Genomic DNA, 16,187 nt, shown 5'->3' with positions numbered 1-16,187 from the left:
TTTCAAGCGTCACAGGCTCTAAATGAAGAGCTCTTTGCTAAATGACGGTGAACTGGGCTGGTGCGCGATAGGCACTGGTGTACGCAATGCACTTAAGTTTTTAGGGTATTTCTATTACTTTGCTCAAATTCAATGGCCATTTGTGACTCAGACAAACATACAGTGATTATAGAACAGGAGACATGACAACAGCACGAAAACATAGCCTAGGGAATAAGTGCAGGGATGCGGTTTGATACTGCTAATGATAATGGTGCAGATATGGGTGTTGAAAGTCCATTCAAGCCTTCCAACGCATGTAACGCGCTCCTATACACCCCTAGGTATAATTTAGGCTTCGTTTGGCCCCAGACAGAACAGGGCCTGGGCCGAGAGCCAAGAGTAAAACTAGGGCAAAATAGGTTCTTAGAGTGTATCGATTTGAGGGTTTTTATTCCAGATTGAGAGGAAACTGTCAGATAAAGTGGCGCTATATATTTGTGAGTAAGAAAAACACAAAATCAGTGTCCTGCAGTCAGTTTTGTCTGGTCCGCGCCCACTTCTTTGAGACCATCTCGCCGTAACACGGGCTGTTATGGGAAAACCTACTAGCGCCATCTAGAATTGTAGATGGCGCTAGCGTCGGCACGGCGTTTTAACACAATTTGTGGTGCCTGATGCTGATTTTACTCAGTCAATAGCGTTTGTTTTTCTTTATTTCCCATACTAATGTGTTTCAGACGTCCAGTTTTACAACTTTAAATGACAGCTAGAGGTTCCTTTGGCATACTTCATAGTAAAAAATAACAAAACATGCAAGGAGTGTGGACTCTTAGCTACACATGAACCTATTTTGCCCTAGTTTTACTCTTGGCTCTCGGCCCAGGCCCTGTTCTGTCTGGGGCCAAACGAAGCCTAAATTATACCTAGGGGTGTATAGGAGCGCGTTACATGCGTTGGAAGGCTTGAATGGACTTTCAACACCCATATCTGCACCATTATCATTAGCAGTATCAAACCGCATCCCTGCACTTATTCCCTAGGCTATGTTTTCGTGCTGTTGTCATGTCTCCTGTTCTATAATCACTGTATGTTTGTCTGAGTCACAAATGGCCATTGAATTTGAGCAAAGTAATAGAAATACCCTAAAAACTTAAGTGCATTGCGTACACCAGTGCCTATCGCGCACCAGCCCAGTTCACCGTCATTTAGCAAAGAGCTCTTCATTTAGAGCCTGTGACGCTTGAAACAGCTGAGCGGCAACAGACGCGAAGCGTGTACAGCACATAAGTAAAAAATATGATTATGTATGAAAACAATAGTGAAAGGTATTTTATTAACTCAGTTGGCGCGGCGGAGACGGACCGTCATAAAAGTCGGTCTCTTCATTGGCCTCATCGGCAAGTGCGCCGAGCAGGGCCCGAACGAGAGCTAGCTACAGCAGGGGTCATATAACAGACTAGTTGACAAGGCAATATGTGCCGGTGACCGGGCTCTTGCATGTGTTCCTGTGTTAAAACATACCGCAGACTCACGAGTCCTGGCTGACTGTAGCCGTCTCTCGCATGCGGCAGCTCAGTTTCGTAGTGTGCCTATTCCACATAGACGCGCCTGTTCGGGTACAAATATGTATGGGGAGGAGTAGGTATTGCGGACTGGGATGATAAGCCGATGCACAGAGATGCTGAAAGAGCACGTCACATATCGGTGCCTGGCTGGTCTCACTCAGATTCAGATTCAGATTCAGATTCAGATTCAGATTCAGATTCAGATTCGTTTATTAGCAATAAGTCCACAGCACGGTGGCTTTTCACCATTGCACGTCAATTGACAAGGGATATAGCAGGGACAAGCACATCACATGCATTCATATACAGACTATCATATAGACATCCAGACAATGACGCGTAAAACGAGCGTTTCAAGGCGGTTGAGACATGATCACACTTTTTAGGTGTCTTTTAAAATTTGTGATACCGGGATCGAGCCCCAGTTCATTGATGATAGTCACACCGCGGTAACACAGGCGACGTTTACCGGTTTCTGTACGGATACGTGGTAACGTTATTCGACCAGCATTTCTGGTGGCATGGTCATGGTGCATGTTTGATGGACGCCCGATGGTGCTGAGCAGAGCCTCTGGTTGTCCAGTGGTAATCGTCGACTGAACAGTACAGGCAGTGTGGTACATGACAAGCTGCTTGGCATCCATCCACCCTAAGCGTTGAAATACATCCGAGACATGTTCTCGCCTTGTCCTTCCGCTGACCACACGAGCACAGAAGTTTAGAAGCTTCTGAATCCGGTGGAGCTGCGTGCCGTTACACGTACCATACACAGACATACAGTAGCGCACGACAGAAATGACGAGAGCCTGCACTAGACAAGGCAGTACGCTCTTAGGTATTGCGTGTTTCGCGTGATTCAGTGCCATCAACATGCCCGTGCATCTTTTTGCCACCGAGCCAATGTGTTCAGTGAATTTTAAATGCGAATCAAATGTGACACCTAGATTTTTTACAACACTTGTCGCCTGGATCTGAGCTCCGTTGAATTCCAACACGAAAGACTCCATTCCTCTTAGCATTGCAGGAGTTCCTATCACTATCATTTGTGTTTTCGCCTCGTTAATTTTCATCCTATGTTGACAAAACCAGTGGTATAGTGTTCCAAGAGATTGTTCCATGCGAGCCTTTAACACGTCCATGTCCTGCTTCTTGCCACTCGTCAAAATCTGCACGTCATCGGCGTATTGTACAATGGTAACATCATCCGGCACATGCAGGCCCAGGTCGTTTGAGAAAAGCGTGTAGAGCAAACAGCTTAGTGAACCGCCCTGATAGACTCCAAGTCTGTTTGGTTTGGACGCCGATGTGAGAACTGCGCCGTCAGTGCGACGTATCACAACCTGCTGCGTGTGCCCCTCTAGGTAGTTCTGAAACCATTCTGTATCAATCCCGTATGTGTTCATTTTGTCCAAAAGAATCTGGTGAGGTACAATGTCGAAGCATTTCGACTGATCTAGGAGGGTGAGAACCGATACTTCTCCGTGATCCATGGCCCTTAATACCCTGTCTGTAATGACACTGAGAGCTGTCTCTGTCGAATGGTGTCTACGGTAACCGTGTTGTTGCTCTGACAATAAGTGATGGATCTCTAGGTACTCAACCAGTTGCCTTTGTACGAGTTTTTCGACCAATTTCGATATAGCGGGCAGGATAGAGATCGGGCGGGTGTCAGAAGGAGTCTTGGGGGCTTTCACTTTAGGAATCGGGATAACATGAGCGTGTTTCCATGACGTAGGAAACTGGGCGGTGTGCAGGCATGAATTGACAACATCTAGTAGGACTTCGCTGAAACCCGTGAAATATTTCTGCAGCATGACAATGCTAATTCCATCATCTGTGGTTGTGGCAGACGGTTTCATGGAGAGCAGAGTTGCAATCAAGGTGTCGAGATCGACTGGTCGAACCCTAAACGAGGCGGTCGTCACACGTGGCAGCCGCGTATGTACTGGTTCAGGTGCAGCAGGAACGCTGGCAGCGGTGGTTGGTCCTACTGTGACATAATATCTGTTTAGGGCATCAGGCGTCATGTTGGGTGGTTCGGTCGGAGTTTTCTTCCTTCCAATGACAGGCGTTAAGATGCGCCACAGGCTAGCGCGACTACCTTTGTCGATCTCGCGCTGGTAATACTCGCGAGAATCTTTGCGGACAGCGGCACGGCACTGTCTGTTAATCTCTCGGTACAAGTCGCGGTCTCCTCCATCTAGTGCGGCGCGGCGCTGTTTCAGCAGGCGCGCAGTGCCAGCCGACGTGGGCGGCCCCCGGTTCGTTCGCAACCGAGAGCGCCGGAGCGGTGCTATTCTATCTAGTGCAGCTAGGAAGATGCGCTTAAACTCGTACCACTTGCGCTCAGGGCCGTAACTGAACCACACAGGAGACCAGTCAGTGTGTCGTAAGGTCTCACTGAATGAGGCAGAGTCGACCCTCCCCAGTGAACGTCGCAGCACGTATTTACTGCCAGTATGCACATTCCCCATTCGACAATCAACCATGACACGGGTAATATCATGGGGACCGCCATAATGACAGCGCGTTACGCCCACTCGCTGCAGCTGTGCCGGTTTACTGATGCCGACAACATCAAGCAGGCTTGAGGCGGGTCGCGAGACTCGCGAGAGTCGCCATGCATCTGAGGCCTCACGTGCATGACACCTGTTGTTGGCAGGCCCGGTTACTTCTGGTGCCGTTGTCAATGTATTGTGCGGACTCAGCTAGAGCACGATATGACCGAAGCAGCAGCATGTGGGGGGGGGGGAGAGTCACTCTTCGTTTTTTATCTTCCTTCCTAGTGGCTGACGTGAAAACTCGATTAGCATTGAGGGTATGGGCGGTATGCGGATGAGGATTGGTATGAAGATGATCAGCGGGGACATCCGCAGCGCAGGGCATCACTCGCTGGCCGCACGCCGGGTCTCGAGGGGATCGGTGACGGCACTGTCGCCGCCGTTGGTCGCGGCGACACGGGTGGCGGGAAAGTCACCGGACCTGCACCATAGTGCGGTGAATGGTTGGGGCCTTCGCCGGCAGTAACTGTTTGTTTGGGACGCGAGCTATATGTAATACTACCAGAGCACGATATTCACCGTCACTTCGCCGTGCGGCAAGAGAGGAGCTCACGGCAGCCCGGTATGATATGCTGAGTTGTGATAAGTTCTACCCCGAGTCCCCGACAGTGACCACCTTTGGGGCACTGAGGGACCGCTTGACGCGGCCACTCGTCGGTTTGGGTTGCACCTACGCACCTACTAATTTTAACAGCAGACATTCGGAGACTGCTAAGTGGCTTTGTTTTGTTATGCTTGGCTAGAGCCACTCAGTCTATTCGAGAACATTTTAGGGCCGTTGTATGATGAATGAATGAATAAGAGGGGAGAGAGCAATATCATAATAAGTCGACCATCGGGCACCGGCTGTGTGCCGCAGCGTCTCAGGTAAAAGACACCATAATGGCTGCAATGCTCCGAGAGTCATGCTATGCTGGGATGATAAAACACGAAAGGGGGACAATGTATGAAAGGGGCAATGTAAAGTTCAGTCAACCACTTACGACTAGTGCGCTATAGCGCTGGGACGGCATATCAGCGCCGGGACATATTGTTTTGATGGCAACTCGCAACGGGACAGAGCACACATTCGTTGAAATGGTCACTCCGAAGCTGACTTCCACCGGTTGTCTGCTAGGCGGACCGTTACCGTTAGTCCGGAACACGGAGAAGTGCAAGCAAGGATGATAATAAGTTAGTCGTGAGAATAAAGAGGACGTATGACAAAGTGGCTGACCGGTTACCAGTTACTGACCACCTGACCAGTGTCTACCGTGACAGTTGGTCGCTGATAACACAATAATACCGGTTATATGTAGTCATAAAAGTACGAGGCGTCATGAGCCCAGTTGCAAATAGTTGCCTTATCTACTACTCATTTGTTCCTGTTTCAGGGCTCAGGGCGCTATGCATGTAATGTATTTTGTGTAATGTGTGTTTATGTGTGGAAAGCTATGCGTTTAAAAACACTTGCAATGGAAAAAACAGCAATATACCAAACCCAGTGGTGTAAGAAAATGTGCATAATTTAGTCCCAATTGCTTTTTTACGCTTACAAGTGTCTGAAATTAAGTTAGAGACAGTCTTGAATCACTGCCATCTAGCGTCAAAAGGGTGAACTAAAGCTTCATCCTACGACCGCAGCGGTTGGAAAGGGGTTTACAAAAACCGTTCCGGGTCAGTTAATTTTGAGTTTTGAGGAAAATGTTGCGCCTAGATATTATTTTTATGTCCTTGCGCCAAAACATATGCCAGTTTCCTTGCAACTCTCGGTTATCGATACACTCTAACTGGTTCATGTGTAGCTAAGAGTCCACACTCCTTGCATGTTTTGTTATTTTTTACTATGAAGTATGCCAAAGGAACCTCTAGCTGTCATTTAAAGTTGTAAAACTGGACGTCTGAAACACATTAGTATGGGAAATAAAGAAAAACAAACGCTATTGACTGAGTAAAATCAGCATCAGGCACCACAAATTGTGTTAAAACGCCGTGCCGACGCTAGCGCCATCTACAATTCTAGATGGCGCTAGTAGGTTTTCCCATAACAGCCCGTGTTACGGCGAGATGGTCTCAAAGAAGTGGGCGCGGACCAGACAAAACTGACTGCAGGACACTGATTTTGTGTTTTTCTTACTCACAAATATATAGCGCCACTTTATCTGACAGTTTCCTCTCAATCTGGAATAAAAACCCTCAAATCGATACACTCTAAGCCCCACTGTCTCAAATAGCCCCACCTTACGGTACTGATATAATGTCTCCTTTCTTCAATTAGGTACTGTAAACTATTTCTACTTTTTATACAGCGCGTAAAGGCAGTAAACACTAGTTCATTGCGTATCATCAGCTTTAAAGCCAAACTTCCAAATAAAATGTATTCTGTGCGTAGCCTTTTATCAATGCAAAAAAAAATTATGTTCATGATAAATTTTATCGATACTTATCATTTTTTCCACATTAGTCATAATTTATTGTCTTCTGGAGGATCAGGTGGATATCTGTCTTATCGCGGAGACCTCTGCAGGCTCAATGTCAGCTATGTGTAGTGACTAGTGAGTGTACGGACATGTTACACGATTTCATTAGAAAAACACGATTCTCCATAAATCATATTTGAGATGAGCGGTGCAGGTAAATCGATCCTGTTACCCGGACTGTCCTGTCTACAGCCACCTGCCTCCGTCTGCTACCCAGACCTGGCTAGTGCTGTCAGCAGCTCGACCCTGTCTGCCACCCGTAGTGGACTGGACTGGACTGTCCAGTGTCCACAGCCGCTCGACCCAGTCTGCCACCCGGACCGGTGACAGCAGCGTTGGAATGTCACTCTCAGACGAGGAAAACGGACACCGTCACCAATCCCACACACCCAGCTAAGCGGGCCGATTTGCAATCACCGTCCTACGGCGCTGATTTACCAGGGTCAGTCTAGTCATGAGATATGAGGTCCCAGCTAGGAAATCAGTTTTCGTCCCATTCACAGGCGGTGATCCTCCATCCATCCATCAGAGTAAACGTTTGGTTGCATGGCTTGGTAAGATTTTCCTCCATGCATCCTGCAGTCTTGGATGCAATATGTCGGAACGAAATAAAAAAGGTTTTTTGTTCTGTAAATATGCGCTGCAGTATTTTGCAGTCCTGCAAGCCCTTGAAATGAATAATCATGATAAGGACAATGCTTCAATACGGCTACTGATCACTAGGCAAACGCAATTCGATGTCCAGGAATGCTTAATTGTAATCTGAATTGATGAGACACTTTATTTGCATGCGGCCAGTTTCGATGCTCGTAAACGTTTTCTCTCGTCTGGTAAGTGATATATTCTGCTAAGCAGCTTACATCGTGGATGCTGAACACTCTTTATCGTCTGAGGAGCGCAGTTGCTAGTGAATGTATCCCCCACTGGACAACCGTGGTATGCCAGCCTAAGGAAATGACGAGCACGTGATCCTCTATCTGAAGGAGACACGGAAATAAGCCGTCTGTAATCACATACGAAGTACCTGATAGTAACGAAGGCTGTGGCTTTTTATATAAGCTTGCATGCTGCACAAATATGAGGGCTCGTACTTACATCCATTCATTTAAATAATTATATGCTTACATTTTTCTCGGCCAAAAAGTACAAACATCTGTTGCAACTGCAAGAGCCCTTAGCAATTGCCAGACCGAAAAAGGTTTTCCAAAAGGCTACCAAAACCATTTCCCGTATAAATGCAGACCGTAGCTTTTGAGTAAAGTAAAACTGATAGCCTAGACTTTTGCCTAGACCGGGTCACCTAGGCGTATGATATACCCGGAGAGGTATAGCCTCCCTAATTTCCACCTACCCGGAGAGGTAGAGTCCCCAACTATCACCTACCCGGCGAGGAGAGTCCCCATTTGCCACCTACCTGCAGAGGTAGGGTCTCTAATTACTACCTACCTACCCGGAGAGGTTGAACCCCTCTTAGTCACCTACCCGGATAGGATAGTCCTTAACTATCACCTACCCGGAGAGGTACAGTCCCATGTCCCAGGTGTTTTTGCCGGGCGCCTTCTTGTTCCTGCCGGCGTTATAGCGACAGAAAGAGGTGAGCAGCTGCGCCCGCTCCCCGTCGTAGTGGCTGATCTGCTGCGTCTCCATTATCTCCAGGTAGTTGATGCTGATGTCCACCTTGGTGCCCAGGCTGGGTAAGTAGTACAGCGCCTGAATCTGAAACGGAGCGTGGGATGCCGTGGGACACGCTGCAAAGGTGTCTGCTATCGTAAGAAATTATATAGGAAGGAATCGATGCGCGTATGATGCCTCAAAGTACCGAAGTCCGGAGTTATTTTCTTTTGTTGATCGTTGTAAGGTAGCGTGGTTCGTCTCGCTCCTTCGAAAAATTCATGGATAATAAAACAATAACCTCCTTGTAGAAGCTTGAATGGGTGAATTTTTTGGTATCAGCTATGACCCTATGAATCATGGAGCTACTACGGTACTTATGCATTAGGTTGTGAATTCTTGAAAGACTGGCTATATATTGACAGTGTGGGACGTGGGTGTCAATGACCACGATGACAGCATGTTGTACCTAACGGTCGGTTGCCGCTTCTAGGCCAGGGATCGGGTGTACCCAGCCTGACGCATTAATCTCTTGTCCAACAGGATTAGTGTCGGACGTAAAAGAGCTACTCGAGATTGATCAGAAGAAACATTCTACTTCACAACATTTGTACTTTGGGTGATACAAGCAGCCGGGCAAGCTTCCTTTGTAAATTGCACTCCTTTCATTTTTAGCTGGGAAGGTCTAAGACAGGAGATAAAGAATATGCAAATGTAGCAAAGTGCGTGAACGTGATGGCATACCCAAGTCTGGTACTGTAAACAAAAATGTAACAGCTACGTTCCTACTAATGTCTTGCAACCGTTTATCTCATTTTACGCAACTATCGAATAGTAGATCAAAGTTGACCGGGGATAAGCCCATCATATCTGCAGAATCGTTTGATCCTACCCCACATTCCTTGACAACTTGCAGAACCTCTTATTTGCCCGCTCCAGTCATCCGGGTCACTCACCTGATTTATGAAGCCCAGGATGAAGTCGACGAAGGCGTTCATGTCGTTATCAAAGAAGGGCAGGAACGTTTCTCTGGCGGCCTTGTCGACGTAGAGGCCGAGTTCGATCATTCTGCGCCCGTCTCGGGTGGGCAGGCGGTCCTCCTCCAGGGCCGCCGCCGCCTGACGGACGGTGGGGGGTGAGGAGCTGAGCAATGGTGGTGGACGCGACGGATGGGGATAAGAGCTCTAATAACCGAACAGCGGCAGACGGGGTGGACAGTCGATGGTTAGGAGCTAGCAATAGTGAGGCACGGCTAGATGTGCAGAGGTCGAACGCCGATTGAACAGATTTATGCCAAATCGAAACGAAATCGGCAGTTTACGATAATTCTCACTGTCATTAGGATATTTTGTATTACTTTGAAGTTAAAACAAATATTCTACTAAGCCATACAGGCAATTCCATAACCTACGAGCTCAACTAACCGCTCAGGTTTTTTCCAGCCCAAATACCCGACCGGGACCCACTTTATCAGGAGGCTGATGTCGCATGCGGCAGCTGGCCTGAACATATTTTGAGACTCTAATTCTCTAGCCCCTGGGTCGACGAACGGGCAGGGATGTTAACCGATGGAACCAACCAACTATCTCAGAAGACTTACCGTTTGCAATACCCTCGTGCCGTCTTCTAGCGTAACGATATCATCGTCGTCATCAAAGTCGTCGGTGTTTATCTCGTCTGAAATGAGGTCAGAAGCGTTCATGAAGGTATGCCGTCCACGAGTGCGGTGCAGCTGGTCAGAGTGTCTCATTGGGATGCCAGCCGTGTCGTTTCCGTTACATTTTCCATCATCTCAGCCAATGGTAATTGCGACACGGGAATTCTTCTGCCTCCAACTATTTCACGTATAAGTGCATGGACGTCATTATTGCAAACCCATTCTTGTGTAGCATAACTAAATCCCTTATGTTTGTTGAATTTAAAGCACCCAGTTCGGAGTTCTTTGAATTCCATGATCGCGACTCGCGCGGCGCAAAGCTCGGTGTGGCCCAGCCCAGTGGGAAAGAACAGTTACACGATCTGCCGGCTGCGATCGGCATCATGAATTTCCTGTCTGTCTGTGCGGCTACCGGCCGGGCTGGGCCACTCCCGGACAGCGCGCTAACCAAACTCTCGGCCGGTCTGACAGCTAGGCCACGGGGCTCGACTGGCCCCCCGCGCGGCGCGGCGTGAAACTCACGACTTGCCAACCCGGCAGCCTGACACATGGTAGACACCGCGAGCCGCTTCAGACTCGAGAAAAATGTGCCGTAAGATGTTTCTGTCTCGACGTCTGGACGTCTAAGCACGGGGCTGGTTGACGTATGATGAGTGTGAGGGATGCTCGATTCCCGTCATGTCCAGTGGGTGGCAGGTGCATTTTTAGAGGTCTCCAAATACATGGCCAGACTAGCAGATCCGGGAAGAGGAGAAGGTCGGCGGAGAAGTTTGTAGAAGACGACCATTAACTAGCCAGTGAAAGTAATTTTTCTGCGCAGGTTGTGCTTTGTTGATAACGGTGCAATATATGTTTCTCGAGAAAAAAATGTGACATAGGCATTGTACACATGGTTTCCACATGTGTATGATGTCAACAAATGTGGTAAATTGATGATGTTCGCTCAGGTAACTGCATAGGTTTCTTATCTAAAAAAAATAAACATTATAGTCCAACTTCAGGATCTTCTTTTATTGGAAAAAGTATATGTGCCCAAAAATCATAAGATATCATTTGACATAAAAGTTATTATGAAAGAAACATAACAAATCTTAGTAATGAAACGCATTTGCACACTACCCAGTACCTACACGTTTCATTTACGCATCGCCCGTTCATATACGTACGTGGGAAGACGAAGTCGTTCTGGATGTTGATGCTGTGGACGAAGGAGTCGATCTCTGTGGCCTTGGCGCGGCGGGCCAGGTGGGGGAAGCCGACAGAGGTGGTGGACCTCTTGCTGTGGGTGTGCACCAGCTCCTTGAGCCGCGGTGTGAGAGGTGCGATGTCGAGCAGCATCTCACCGTCTGAGACAAATCCGCGCTGGAACACGGCCACGGTCAGATAGGAGTAGCACGGCACTCGGCAGGGAGGTCTGCAGGGGAGGGTAAACACTACAGGTCTGTAGGGGAAGGCTAGCATCAATTTACAATAAATATTCGGCACAGGTGCCAGGCGGCTTGGAGAACACTTGGCCCTCGACCCAGGTGTGAAATGAATACCTATGGTAGGCGACTATTGTATGAGCATAGATTCTTCTAGTGTCATGTTTTGTCATGAGTCGCTAGAGAAAACCGTCTACATGTACTTACCTACCTATGCTTACTTTGCGTCAGGACCCTAAAAAAACTTTGAATTTTATCGAAGTCGAAATTTTACCGAATAAATAGCGTGGAATAAATGGCGAAAATAGCGTGGAATAAATTATGACCTCATAGAACAAGATGATGCATGATCAATGATCATGCATTCAGTTTTGTCGGTTATAGAGCAATAAGTGCCTTATGTCGAGACGTCAGTAGCTGCCACCCCTCTGGTACCTTTTACACGCTGCATCATCTGTTGAATCAGGGGGAGAAAAGATCCTCAGTTATGTGATGAAGGTATGGGATATTCCAGCTGCCAGCAAGCGGCATGAGGATGACTTTGCATCATGAAATCATCAAATAGCGAAAGCAGCGTACCGTGCTAAGTTCTGAAGCTACAGTTTTCTGTGGTCAGATGATAGATTTGGAATAATTTTTATGCGAATGAAGTGACGCTTATAACTTTGATGACGAGCATGTTCAGTATAAACGTTTTCTTCCACAGTTCCCTTAAACCTGCTATTAACCCGTGATCGGTTTCTGTGCATCCGTTGTTTTGTACAACGTGAATGCTGGTTTTATGAAAAGTCTCACAAAGCGTGGATGTTTATCGTGCAATAGCGAGCTTTGTATTGCATACAAACAACTTTCAACGCGAACAATCCAGCACTCGTGCAATTTGAAGTGTGCAGCCGAGGTCCTGTTATAATCCTTTCAGGTACAAGGGGCAGCCTTGTCTAGCGGAGAGCCTCGCGATCGTTATGGCCACTCAATCATCTTGACGGCGGCCCGGTACACATCGCTGCTCATACCGTTTATTTGTGGCTCCTCCATTTCAAGGTCAAACTTTAAATCGCCGGCTAGATTTGTTGAATGCCGTGAAGGTCACCAGGCTTAAAATGCCGGTGGTGACTGGCCCTAAATGGTGTTTACCTCTGCGAGCAAAGGCACAAAAGTGATGTTAGGATAATCTGTTTGACAGTGCTTAATGGCAGATGGATATTTCATTGCATAACTGTTTTCTTATGCTGGGTGCATTTGCCATTTCCATCTTCAGGAGTCGATCATCATCATTGGCCACTCATTCCTTTTGTGTGGTAGCGGTCACTCCCTTCCACCTTCCAGCAGGCGTGAAGCAGCTGGCGTGATAAAGACGGACTCAGTGGGGACATAGCCGCCGGGGTGACCGTTTGAGCGGCTGGGTGACCTGTCCCACGGGGCGCTCCAGTCCGTTTGACTTGGTCCCAGCCCAATGTATTTAATGCATCCTGCCATACCATGGTCCCGATTCGTTCTATACATTCCTCATATGCAGCGCAAAATCATTCGGTGCATTGAGTCATTCAAAGATTTACGCACCTGTGTGTACGGTTATCTTAGCTTCTTATTGAATGGTGCATTATTGAGGCCCAACTCTATAATTTTGAGATAGGTAAGAACTAATTCTGTTTTTATTTCTATTGTCATCAAAATGTTTAAGAGCAAAACTTAAATGGTATGAATATATTTATCAAACGATAAAATCAATTATTTTTTGTCTCTTATCAAGGAAGACAAACATTGGGCATGCCTTGGGTAATACGATTTCGCGGTATGAGAGTCATTAATAGGCCGATATTTACCTCGTACTTTCATCGTGTCTTTCAAAGGCTCTCAAAGTTAAACACAGTAATAAGAGCACCTTTTCACCTCATCATCAGATTTGGGGCATTCCACGATAGATCGTACCAGGCCCGTCACCCTCATCTCTCAGATTTTAATGAAAATCGGTCCTAGGGGTAATCATAGGCCCCAAAGACGCCTGGCAAAATATTAGACTTCTCAGATCAAAACTTTTTGAGTTATATTGCATTACATTTTTTTAACTTCGGTATGTAACGGTGAGTTTGATGGCCTATAACTCAAGAACGGGTTAAGCAACCAACAAAAAGTAAACAACACTAAGCTTGCGGTTAATCAAAAATTAATATTACCATTTAAAAATTCCAAAGAAAAAATTTCATTGTTGAGCAAAAACCTTAATCTTTTTTCATTTGCCTCTAATGACTTTTGGGACCAAAATTTTTCACATTTTTATTTTTTCAAAATAATCTTCATGTCATTGCAAATCGACATGCAAAAAATTAGAAAGGTGTTCTTTCTATAAGTTCCTCATTTTCCCGCAAACAAAATGGGTTTCGGAGGGGTTGATACGACCCCAGCACGCCGTTTCGCTTCTACATAATAGAGCTAGAGCCTCGCGGAAAAAGCGGGCGTGTGTGCCGTTACAAGTCGCAGCGATTGGTACCCGATTTTAAGGTCTCAGGTCAACCGGTAGCGTCTGAGGTCAGGTCACGTGACTGAAGTTACGGGTTCGGTTTTTAGTAAATAACTTCGCAAAAAATGGCCGCAGAGCCACGATTTTGGCATCATTGTGTTCGCCTAGCTCAGGTGCATCGAATGGTATACTTTTTGCTAGGGTGAAGTCAACTTAAGTAGTTGACCTCGGGTCAAGGTCAGGTCAGAGCCCCTCAGGTCACGAAGCTGGGCAAAGGGTATCATATGGCATATCATTCGATTCGGAAGGTCTTCCCGAGTCCATCGGTGGCTTTCCCGACTCTCTAGCTCTATTTGATCGGGAGTTATTGACGAAAAACTCGTACGACCCTAGTGACTTCATAAATGACGTCACGCAAGGTTAACAATGCAAAAATAAAGCATTGGACTTTGCAAGGAGTGCATGAAATCGCGATACCATGTACGTGGGATAGTTTTAGATCATTCTCGGCGCCAAAATAACAGTTTTTGTATTTCCCCATTGATTTATAACAGTGATGTCACGTGACCGACCTGATCTCATGTAACCTTGAAAAATTCCCAGATATACAAGTTGTGAGACCTCTGGAGGACACCATGTATGCGTCCTGTAACTTTCATCTCGGACAGCTATGGTCATTGGCGTCCAAAACAATGTCAGAACCAAACAGCCTTTTTCACCCTCGCGCTTATAGGAAAGAGGGTTGAATGAACCCTCTTTTCACTTTTTTCAGATGACTCAGACTTGAATTGAAATTTCAGTAACCCGTGATGTCACTAGGCAGCTTTACCACGCCATTTGTAAGCTCCCCTCCCGAAATCACTATTCGAAACCGTTATCGTGACGTAAAATAAATACATTTATAGAAAGAACACCTTCCTAATTTTTCGCATACTTCTTAACAATGAGCCGAATATTTTTTTAAAGAAATAAAAATTAAAAAAAATTTGGTCCCAAAGTCCAAAAAATACAAATGAAAGAAAACTCGATATGTCATATATCAAAAATAGCGTATTTTTCGAAATTTCAAAAATACATATTAATCTCTGTTTCATTGCAAGTTCAATGTAATATAACATTTGGCATTTGAATAATCCGTCTTAGAGTTACAGCCCGCCAAACTTAGCGCTGCAAAGCAAGATCCAAAAAATGTTATACACCATAACTCAAAAAATACTTATCTGATAAGCCTGAAATTGTTACAGGTGGATTCAGAGCCCCTGATTACCTCTGAGACCAATTCTCGTCAAATTCCGAGAGATGAGGGTGTCAAATTGAAAAAAGTGGTACGATCTATCGTGGAATGCCCCATTTATATCAGGCATTATCCAGCGGCATAACAGGACCTGGCCGCCATCAGATGAAAACACACCCAATGGCGCTTGAAATACCAGCACGAGAAAGTAACCGAGCGTCCCAGCGATGGCATTTGTGACGAATTACGACCTCGTGTTGCAGAAGGCCCCACTCAGAGCGCACGTGGTACTACCCAGGTATTAGCTATAGCCAATCTTCGCGGCGTTACGGCGGGGCCCGCTCGTGCGCCTTGTGCAACGAACTGGAGCCGGCTGCACTTACGCAAACAGTTGCTGCAGACGCGCTCGTGAGGTAGTACATTGCGATGATGTACAGACGTGCATTCTCTAATAAACGTAACAAGATCGTGAGCAGGATGATGTGAAATAACATTACTTTTCATTATTAGCTAGCCGTCTTCTAAGCCAACTCATCAGAACGTTCTATAAAGAACTGCCAATAAAAGCAAACGGATTTGAGTGCATGAAGGGAAATGGGACTGCGATGCACTTTCAACAATAAACATACCGATGTGAAAAACAAAATAAAATGAACGAATAAGCACCCACAGCCCTGACTGACCAGCTGTCCGTCTCGGCAGCGGCTGACGGCCGCCGTCAGTTCGGTGCCCGCGTGCAGAAAGTGGCAGCTGCCCGCTCCGACGTCCAGCTGCCGGCTGGAGTTGCCGCCCAGCCGGGTGACCACGGTGCTGGCCTGGGTAAGCAGGTGACGGTTCGGCTCCAGCCGCAGACTGTACGGCCTGGGAAGAGGTGGCGTGGTGAGATATGGCCGGATGCATGGACATGCGTAAAAACAATTTGAAAACATTTGATACCCACCATTACATTCTATAAATGGATCTCGATATTTAGCTTATCAATTTGATGCATAAAAATATTGAAGCTTCGCATCGAAGCATGGCAAAACAGCGCCCACCATAAACAAATATGACCGTAGACACTTCCTTATGTAAGGCTGCCTTTTATGTCAGATACTCTGGGAAGAGCGGCATTAGAATGACGGCTATTCTGGCCGTCCCGCGGCGTTTATCCGTTCATACAGTCAATCGGCCTTCCGACACGTTTGCGGGCGCAGGGTATATGACGGAACCGGGCAGGGGGCGGGTGAAGTCAGC

General features: G+C 46.8%; 1 protein-coding gene across 1 annotated transcript in view; it reads right to left on the bottom strand.

The window, feature by feature from the left end:
* LOC122382317 (A disintegrin and metalloproteinase with thrombospondin motifs adt-2-like) overlaps window positions 1–16,187 on the bottom strand; it is a gene marked incomplete at its 3' end in the record, with an annotated part of 46,407 nt that overhangs the window by 17,616 nt on the left and 12,604 nt on the right. The window contains exons 3-7 of the mRNA XM_043367493.1: window positions 15,635–15,812; window positions 11,002–11,197; window positions 9,779–9,855; window positions 9,135–9,296; window positions 8,081–8,283 (exon numbers count right to left, since the gene is read on the bottom strand). Coding sequence (XP_043223428.1) covers window positions 8,081–8,283; window positions 9,135–9,296; window positions 9,779–9,855; window positions 11,002–11,197; window positions 15,635–15,812 — 816 coding nt within the window. The remainder of the gene's footprint in view (window positions 1–8,080; window positions 8,284–9,134; window positions 9,297–9,778; window positions 9,856–11,001; window positions 11,198–15,634; window positions 15,813–16,187) is intronic.

This window comes from Amphibalanus amphitrite, unplaced genomic scaffold (assembly GCF_019059575.1).
Source record: "Amphibalanus amphitrite isolate SeventyFive unplaced genomic scaffold, NRLGWU_Aamphi_draft 000137F_arrow, whole genome shotgun sequence".
Lineage (NCBI taxonomy): Eukaryota > Metazoa > Arthropoda > Thecostraca > Balanomorpha > Balanidae > Amphibalanus > Amphibalanus amphitrite.
This window is presented reverse-complemented; position numbering and strand designations above follow the sequence as displayed.